The 9,987-nt window shown below is 33.7% G+C and overlaps 1 protein-coding gene across 2 annotated transcripts; it reads right to left on the bottom strand.

Annotated features, from left to right (window-relative positions):
* Window positions 1–4,966: 4,966 nt before the first annotated feature.
* On the bottom strand, window positions 4,967–8,497 carry LOC11428017 (probable LRR receptor-like serine/threonine-protein kinase At3g47570). 2 transcript variants are annotated; one of them, XM_039834922.1, is made up of 4 exons: window positions 7,422–8,497; window positions 5,733–7,343; window positions 5,268–5,639; window positions 4,967–5,158 (listed from the first exon to the last, which is right to left on the bottom strand). In XM_039834922.1, exons 1-4 carry the CDS (start codon window positions 8,431–8,433, stop codon window positions 5,139–5,141), a joined length of 3,015 nt encoding a protein of 1,004 aa, XP_039690856.1. In that variant the 5' UTR covers window positions 8,434–8,497; the 3' UTR covers window positions 4,967–5,138. The 2 variants fall into 2 exon arrangements, with proteins under 2 accessions (XP_039690856.1, XP_039690855.1); XM_039834921.1 differs by having other exon boundaries at window positions 5,733–8,497.
* Between the last annotated feature and the right edge of the window lie 1,490 nt (window positions 8,498–9,987).

Here is a 9,987-nt window from a genome sequence, read left to right as displayed (position 1 = left end):
GTTGGGTGGAAAAGAGCCATGCAAGTTATTTTCTTCCACCGCAAGGGTAATAAGTGATGAGATATTATAAAGACAAGAAGGTATCTTACCGGACAAATTGTTTCTCACCCAAAGCTAAAAATGTCAAGTGTTTGAGGAAACATATTTCTTGTGGAATATCTCCCTCAAAATTGTTACCAGAAACTGATAGACGTGTTAAGCTTGAAATATTTCCTATGAATGAAGGGATTCCACCGGTTAACTTGTTTCTCCAAACACTCATTGTTTGAAGCTTTTTCAAAGAGCCGATTTCAGTTGGTATTTTACCAATGAGATGGTTCCCATTCAAATACAATAACTTGAGATTGGAGCAATATGTCAGGTTTGTAGGAATCTCACCTACAAAAGAATTATTGCTGAGAATAAGTTGTTGCAAATGTAGCAACTGACCCAAATCCTGAGGAATTTCTCCAAAGAAGTTGTTGTCTGTAATGTCGACACTTTTCAGAAAAGTGAGATTGGAAACATGGGGAGATAAAGATCCATGTAACTGATATCTTTCTAGGCTCAACTCTGTAACTCGTTCATGCATGGGGCTGCATGTGATTCCATGCCACTTGCAGAAATGGATGGAAGAATTCCAAGATTCAAGAGCATTGTATGGGTCACTAGTTATTGATTCTTTGAATTTGAGCAATGCCAAATGATCAGTTTGGTTTCCTATTGCAGCCACTGCCGTAATTTTGATTGGACAAAACCACATTAAATTGAAGGTAAGCAGAAAAAGGAGATGAAGGTATAAAAGTGGAGGTGACAACAAAGAAAAAGGCTTCATTTTGGTTTAGAAGAAAAAGTGGTTTATGCTATTTCGTTTTGTTTGTGTTCGATAGTTATGATGTGGGAATAGAGAGGGACCATGCATTTATAAACTTTTCCAATCAGAAAATATATTTCAAAGTTCAAGTCAAGTCAATTGAAGGAACAGACGCACACGGCCTCTTGGAGCCAATTTTTGAGTTATATACTTTTCCATAATTTTTGGTGCAAAAGTCGTTCATTAAACATACACTTGTTTAAAGTTGATCTTTCAATCTAAATCAAATCAAATAAATACTGTAGTAAGATGGAAAATCAAACATCACATCGCACAAAAGCGGAAAATCAAAACGAATAGAATTGAGCAAACAAGATGATGAAATCACAAAAACAAACATAAAAACTGAAAAGATGTGAAAATTGCTTATTTATATTTAACCAAAAATGAAGAAAAACAATTTGGAAGGGACAAAGAAATTAATAGAGGAACACGTGAGCTTACCTCAGTTGATATGAACAATGCATAATATATGCAAGGTTCGGAGTTCAAACTCGTGCCACCAACAAAAAAAAGAATTAATTGAGTGCAAAATTTGATTTTAGGTCAAAATTGAGGATATTTGCTGCTATCAATTCAAATAATAAGGGCAAATTAGTTTTAAATAAAAATATAATTTTAATAAAAGTATCACTATCGGTCATTAATCATGTCCTGCTTCATACGTTATTGATGATATTTTTATGATAAAAACAAATACAACCATTTCAACATGACAATCGTTTCTTTTGGGGTAGAAAACTGGAAGATAATGCCAACATTTTTTATGTGGACCGCAGAGGCTAATTGCCTGAGTTGGATAGGATCTCAATTGCTAGCAGATTTTTTCCATGCAATGGATAACTTTGTAAATGAAATGGAAGAATTATAATTTTTTATTGCATTACTCTTTAGGAAATTTATCATTTATATATTATATTATAATAACAATTAATTAAAGTTAGTGTTTGTTTAACATAAAAGTAAGAAGCCATTGGAATATTTTCTTTTCATGTTGTTTAATGTAAGTTTTATTTTTTCTCTTAATGAAGAAAATTCATGCTCTTAAATTTTATTATCTTAAAGTTTTTTGTTAATTCATAAACAAATATATCATTTAAATTTTTTTCATGTTTTTTAAAAATCTTTTGTGCACTTCCTAGTTAAACATTTTGCATATGTTTCAAGAATGGAAGTTGCAAGAATGAAATTAAAAATAGATGTGGCCATAAAAGGATTTTTTTTTTCTGTGGTGGTCGGAGATTATTTAGGTAGTATCCCTTTGGTCCTTTAATTAAAATTCGAATTATTTTGATTCCTTAACTTCTCTCCGTAATACATTTTAGTCCTTTCCGTTAGTTTTAATTCAAAAATGTTAGATTTTCTTCATTTTCTTCTCCTTTTTTTCATCTTCATCAACCTTCAACAACAAGAATCCAAGCAAAGGGAGGAGAAGATGATGAAGAAAACCTAACGTTTTTGAATTAAAACTAACGGAAATGACCAAAATGTGTAATGGAGATAAGTTAAGGGACCAAAATAAATTGAATTTTAATTAAGGGACCAAAGCGATACTATCTAAATAATTAAAGAACCAAAAATACAATTTAGCCATATATTATTCCCAAATGGAGGCAAAAACATTTTTTTTTTTATTGCAACTTCTAGATGTGTCTTTATTGTACATCTTGATCTTTAAATATATTTTTCCTTTATTAATACAATACATAGTTTACGATTTTTAAAACAGTTAATTTAAAGAGTTACAACGCCTTGTAAATTTAGGGTGTTTTGATTTGTTAAAAATAAAGGAATAGATTTAAGAACATTTTTTTTACTCTTTAGTAAAAAAAAAAAAATTATGTTACTATGTTTGAAATTAGAAACTGATCATGAGACTCAATAAAATATATAACAAGGCGCAACACCGGGTAGAAACCTATGTCGTTGGCCTAATATGTTTTGAACTTGGTAGAAACCCATGTCGTCGGCCTATAATTTATTAACCCATAAATCCTTTTGAAGTGTCAAAGCGTGGGTCTGTTTTGAAGGTATCGTCGTCCACCACCGTAACTGTCATTGGAAACCTCATCAGAGCGTATCCTCCACTGCACCAGTTCACCGCAACACGAGTACCGTAACTAAATCATCCTTGAGCTTTGTTCCCACACAAATCACTTTTCGATGACTAAAACTCATTCCGCTCGCTTTGAGAATGTCGCCACATATCCCTGCTATGCGATACAAATCTTTCAAGATTATGCGGGCTCATACTCTCTCTCCTTTGATGGAAGATAACAAGAACATAATCCTTTCTCCTACTCCCGGAGAAAGCGCCGCCATTGCTCGTTCCCCATCTCACAAACATTTCACAGTTGTCGCTCTTGCTATACAAAATATGTGATTCCACACCCACCATACGTTGAACGGGAAGTGTCTCTCAATAGGGTCAATTACAAGAGGGCTTCCACTTCACAAAACACATCCGTAAGAGGTGGCAGAGAGGAAGATCATTGAAATGCTCGTAGTTGATCTAACTAAGGAGCCATGGAGGAGCCTGCGACATGAGAGACCTATCCTAGGATTCGACAACCACAAAATGGTAGGCAGTGCCTGACCTATCCTATGGTGATCATATCTGCAATGGCTGGCCATAATGTCTCCCGAATCATGGTTGACAAAGCGACCTTTTGTGACATTATGTATGAAGAATTGTTCATGAAACTTGGGTCGATAGTTCAATAAGCCATCCCTGAGGGTCATTGAGTTCTGGGTAACGTTCGATCAAGGGAACTTCTAAGCATGTCATCTCTATATTTCCATGTATCTTCGGTTGAAAAGAATTGACTCATGAAAACTTCATTAAATTCAACTAGGGACATCAACCGAAGCTTCAACCTTAGGCAGTTGGAACTCGCCAGAATAATCGACAAAACTATGTTTTTTCTCAACCGAATCATCATCTGCATTTTCAACCATAACTATAAATAAACAACATCACATAACATTTTTAAAAACATTTAATTAATAATTAATTCAAATGAAAAAAATAAAAAAAAAATGCTAAAAAAGGTCGTGGCTTGCGAAAAAAAGGCAGTGGCTACTATGTTGCAACGACAATTAATTACTGCTCCACTAGCGGTAATTAGTTGTTAATCTTCAAACGGTAGTTACCTACTGTTGCGAGTATATCACAAAAACTTCAAAATATAGCAGTAAAATTTACAAGTGTAAACGTGTTAAAAGATGCATTGACTGTTTCTTATTGTCAAATGCGTGTAGAAGCCTTGTAACACTCCTTCAATGATTTGAGACAAATATTGTCGTTTTTTTTTTTTTTTTTTGCACTTTAGTGGTTTGATGGAAGAGACAAAAAAGTGATGATGAACAGTGAGGTAGGAGTAGGTTGTGCTGGTTTTGGTAAGTTTCCAGCGCAACGGTTGTTAAGTACCATTGCAAGGAAAATACGGTAGTTAACCATCGTTGCTTTAAGTGAATGGCAACTAACAACTGTTGCAAAGACCGAACCGCAATTATCTATCGTTGGATTACATATTTAATTTTCAGGTGTGTTTGAGCAATTTTTGAAGTGGGAAAAACAATTTTCATTCTATTTTTATGAGGGGATAAAATAGAAATACCAATAATTAACCATAATTGGATTCTATAAATAAAGGAGAACATGGTCCCTAGGTCACACATCTAGTGGTTGTCGTTCTTGTTGACATCCCATCATCACAAGGAGATGAAGAGAATAACAAAGAGTTCTCTCACTGAGAATGTGTATGGATCTAGAATGACATATCACGTCAATGATATCTGATCATGAATTCAGATATGCTTACGCATATTGATTTATTATTTCTTATGATTAACATGATTGATTTTGAGTTTAAAATTAAGTTTGATTCTAACTGCCTAGGAAGTAACTGATCATTCATATGTAGTAATACACTAAGAAGTAAAATCATTTCACAATGAAATGTTTGTTCTTTTATTTGGGCAAACAAAGTTTATGAACACATATTATAATAAAGATTTGATTAAATCGACACCCATTGAATTAACTACAATGACAATTCATATGAGAATGAAGATAAATATGGGAGAATTATCAATTCTCACTTCATTTAATTAGAAAGCAATACAGAAAACATTCTTTATTTATAACAACTATTATGTTGCAAACAAATATACGTTGAACACAAAGCATTTAGAGAATAACAAACTAGTAAACTAAGCATTGCCGCATGTGATTCCAGCGGACCATTCATTTTCTTAACCATTTTCTCTTTGCACAAACGACTTAGAAATTTTGTTCAAGACCTGAAATTAAAATCAAGAAGGTCATTTAATTGAAATGCACAACAAGATGATAAAAATAAAATTCTAATTCCATAAGCTATAAACATATAAGAATATCAGTTCATCTCACCAGCTAGAAAGACCTTCTGGATTGTGGTAAGCTCTCTAGTGACATCCACAATATTCATTCTTTCTTTTGGTGATTCCAAAGAACATAAAAGTGCAATCCTAAGAAGTGAAACTAAGCACTCTTCTATAGTTGGAATATGAATCTCATGATTTCCATCTTCTATTGCTCCTAATTCTTCAGCTCTTGGTAAAAGATGTGGATCCAAAATCTTTATAAGATTATCAGGAAATGAAATTGTAACAAAGTTATGCAGATTTTGACCATCTTCAAAAAGTTCATCAGTGGGTCTTCTACCAGTAAGCATTTCCAGCATAAGGATTCCAAAGCTATACATGTCACCACAAGTGGATACTTCTGAACCCATCCCATACTCTAAAATATGTAACAAAAGGTATTATATATAACTACGCCGAAACATATGAAGATTCAAAAAAACAATGGAAGATTCAAGAATTTAAAACATACCCGGAGGAGCATAACCAACTGTTCCTTTTATTCCAATTGTGCTAGTATTCTTATGAGAGGTACCAGAAATTGTTGAGACAAGTCTTGCTATGCCAAAATCACTCACATGAGCAACCATGTCATCATCAAGAAGGACATTGCTTGGCTTTATATCACAATGAAAGACTAATTGCTCACATTCTCGATGAAGATAATGTAATGCAGAAGCAACATCGATGATGATGTTTAATCTATGACCAAGGTTCAATGTTGTTGGAGGATTTGCATTCAAAGTCTCGGGATGTAACCATTGTTCTAAGCTTCCATTTTTCATGTATTCAAAAACTAGAGCTTTAAATTCTTGACCTTTGTAATTTGTGCTAGAACAACATGTTAAAACCTTAACCAAATTTCGGTGTCGAATGTTTTTGAGTGCATTACATTCTAAAATGAAACTCTTGTGAGCACCCTTTTTTTGCAGATTCAAGACCTTTACTGCAACAACATTATCTTCTGAAACTATATTTCCTCTGTATACGGAACCAAAACTTCCTGATCCGATCAAGTTTCTATCTGAGAATCCATCGGTTCCTACGTGTAATTCTTGGTACGAAACCTTAGCTAGTTGATCAATTGCTGGTGAATCAAAAGATCTCTTTTGATTTATTTTACTCATCATGTAGATAGTTATGATAAATGAAAGTATGAGAATAAAAGAAACCACACTAACTATCACTGCTATCAACCTGAACTTGTGTTGTTTTACATGTTTCCTACCCTTGATAGGGCACGGTGGTAGATGCAGGTGGGAAATACCTCCACAGAGCTTTTTGTTTCCAATCACTTCTATTTGCGTTGCATTTCCAAATACACCATTTGTCGGTACCTCTCCTTCCAACATGTTAAAAGAAACATTAAAATATTCCAAAAATGAGATATTTTGCATACCATCAGGAATTGATCCAGACAATTGATTTCTTGAAAAGTCTAAATATTGAAGACCTTTAAGAGAAGCCAAAGAGGACGGTATTGTTCCGTTGAAGGAGTTCCTTTGCAAAAGAATATATTCTATGCTTGTACATTCACCAATTTCTATCGGAATATCACCAGATAGATGATTCCCAGAGACATCTAATCCTTTAATATTTTTTAACATACCCACTTCTCTTGGTAAAGTACCGCTCAAAGAGTTATGTGACAAGTTCAATAACATTGATAAAGAAAAAAGATTTAAAACCTCTGCAGGTATGGTTCCTCTAAGCTTATTATGAGAAAGATCTAGATATTGTAAATGTAGACAGTTTCCAATGCTTGGAGGAATACTTCCTTGAAACATATTATGATTTAATTGTAATTTAAACAACTGACTGAGATTGCCTATGAAGGGTGGAATATCTCCTGACAACTTGTTTTTCCTCAAACGTAATAGCTGCATCTTTTGGAACTTCCCAAAAGTAGTTGGAATAATTCCTTCAAAGTAGTTAGACTCCATGGTCAAGAGAATTAAGCCAACTAGATATCCTAATTCTGCAGGAATTTTTCCTGATATCTGATTACCCCCCATAAATAGTTGTTGAAGTTCAGTGGAAAAATTGCCTATGGAATTTGGCAGTTGACCACCAAAATTATTTCCAGCTATCGAAAGCACATTTAGTTTACTGCAATTTGTCAAATATTTTAAAAAATCTAAATCCATAGTTGAAATGTTACCTAAATTGTTGAATCCCAAACTTAGAATGGAAAGATTTTGTAAATTCCCTAGACTTGGAACTTGTCCAACCAAATTCATGTTTTCTGATAAGTCTAATATTTGTAGGGTAGAAGCATTAGCAATCGAAATAGGAATTGGACCAGAGAATTGATTTCCTCCAAAATGTAAAAATTTAAGATTGGGGAGGGTGTGGAACATGTTGGGTGGAAAAGAGCCATGCAAGTTATTTTGTGTTGCCGAAAGTGTAATAAGTGATGAGATATTATAAAGACAAGAAGGAATCTTACCGGACAAATTGTTGACACTCAAACCTAAATATGTCAAGTGTTTGAGGAAACATATTTCTTGTGGAATATCTCCCTCAAAATTGTTTTCAGAAACTGACAGACGTGTTAAGCTTGAAAGATTTCCAATGAATGAAGGGATTCCTCCGGTTAAATTGTTATTCCGAACAAACATTGATTGAAGCTTTTTCAAAGAGCCGAATTCAGTTGGTATTTTACCAATGAGATGGTTCCCATTCAAATACAATAACTTGAGATTGGAGCAATATGTCAGGTTTGTAGGAATCTCACCTACAAAAGAATTATTGGTGAGAATAAGGTGTTGCAAATGTAGCAACTGACCCAAATCCTGAGGAATTTCTCCAAAGAAGTTGTTGTCTCCAATGTCGAGAGTTTCCAGAAAAGTGAGATTGCAAACATGGGGAGATAAAGATCCATGTAACTGATATCTTTTTAGGCTCAACTCTGTAACTCGTTCATGCATGGGGCTGCATGTGATTCCATGCCACTTGCAGAAATGGATGGAAGAATTCCAAGATTCAAGAGCATTGTATGGGTCACTGGAAATTGATTCTTTGAATTTGAGCAATGCCAAATGATCAGTTTGGTTTCCTATTGCAGCCAATGCCCTAATTTTGTTTGGACCAAACCACATTAAATTTAAGGTAAGCATAAAAAGGGGATGAAGGTATAAAAGTGTAGGTGACAACAAAGAAAAAGACTTCATTTTGGTTTAGAAGAAAGTGGTTTATGCTATTTAATTTTGTTTGTGTTCTATAATTATTATGTGGGAAAATGCATTTAAATACTGGTGTGGCAAGAGCAAATTAAAGAAAATATCTTTCAAAGTCAAGTCAATTGAACGAACAGACAAAGAAGGACGGCACAATTTTTTATCTACCAAAAAAAAAAAAAAAGAAGGACGGCACATGGGAGACAAAGAAGGATCACATTAAATAAGTTTTTTTTTAAAATAAGCTGTTTTTTTAAATAAGGTGTTTTGCATAAAATAAGCTATTTTGCATAAAATTAGTTGTTTTGAATAAGCTATTTTTCAAATAAGCTGTTTTGAATAAGCTGTTTTTTTTTTTAAAATAAGTTGTTTTGAATAAGATGTTTTGCATAAAATTAGCTGTTTTGAATAAGCTGTTTTTCAAATAAGCTGTTTTGAATAAGCTGTTTTTTTAAAATAAGATGTTTTCATAAAATAAGCTGTTTTGAATAAGTTGTTTTTTAAAATAAGCTATTTTAAATAAGTTGTTTTTTTGGAAAGATCCAACAAAGAGTTCAAGTGGTTTTTTTGGAAAGATCCAACAAAGAGTTCGGTTCGGTTCAAGAACTGTTAATAAATTAACGGTTCGGTTCATGAACAATTATAATGGTTCGGTTATTTTTTATTCGGTTCGTGGTTCTTTTTGCCAACCCCTATCTCTTTGTCATCAAGTTAAATTGTCTTTGAGCCTCAACATGAATTCATGCAAATAAAACTCTAACATAAGTAATATGATAATGAACTAGAGGAGAACTCCAATGTAAGTAACATGAATTCATATCATGCTAGTCCACATTATTTTCCAAACTTTTCAAACCTTATTATAAAATCCTCTCTACCTATGAACCTTGTGTCAGCACTTAAAGATCAAAGTTGAAAAATGGCCATGAATGATGAATATAATGCTCTAATTAAAAATGAGACGTGGGACTTAGTACTATGACTATCTGATGCTAATGATATTTGGTCCATGTGGACTTTTAGACATAAAGAAAAATTTATCGGTACTTTTAAGATGCTAGTGATGTTGCATGTCAACAGGTTGGCATTGACTGTGAAGAAACTTTAAGTTGAGGACAAAAACAACGATAACCTTTTTGTATACGTGATAGCCTAAAAATATACATTTGAGAGATTTGGCTGAAAGTTTGTCTTTGCCTGGAGCGAGGTCATGAGCAGAGCATGTGCAACCAAAGACACGAAGAGGGATTGGGGATAGTTCATGATGTGAGTTCAAGATAGAGTACGGAATTTGATCTTGAAGGATAGATGAGGGCATTCGGTTAATTAGGTGACAAGCTGTGACAAGGGTATCACCCCCAAAAATGGAAAGGAACATTGTGGTGAAGTAAAAGGGTTCTTGCGGCTTAAACTAAATGACGATTTTTACGTTCAGCGACACCGTTTTGTTGCGGTGTGTGAGCACACGATGATTGATGAATAATCCCCTTTGAAGTTAAAAAGGTTTGAAATTGTGATGACAAATATTCACGAGCATTATCGGTGCGT

The sequence above is a fragment of the Medicago truncatula genome, chromosome 6, assembly GCF_003473485.1.
Source record: "Medicago truncatula cultivar Jemalong A17 chromosome 6, MtrunA17r5.0-ANR, whole genome shotgun sequence".
Classification (NCBI taxonomy): Eukaryota; Viridiplantae; Streptophyta; class Magnoliopsida; order Fabales; family Fabaceae; genus Medicago; species Medicago truncatula.
This window is presented reverse-complemented; position numbering and strand designations above follow the sequence as displayed.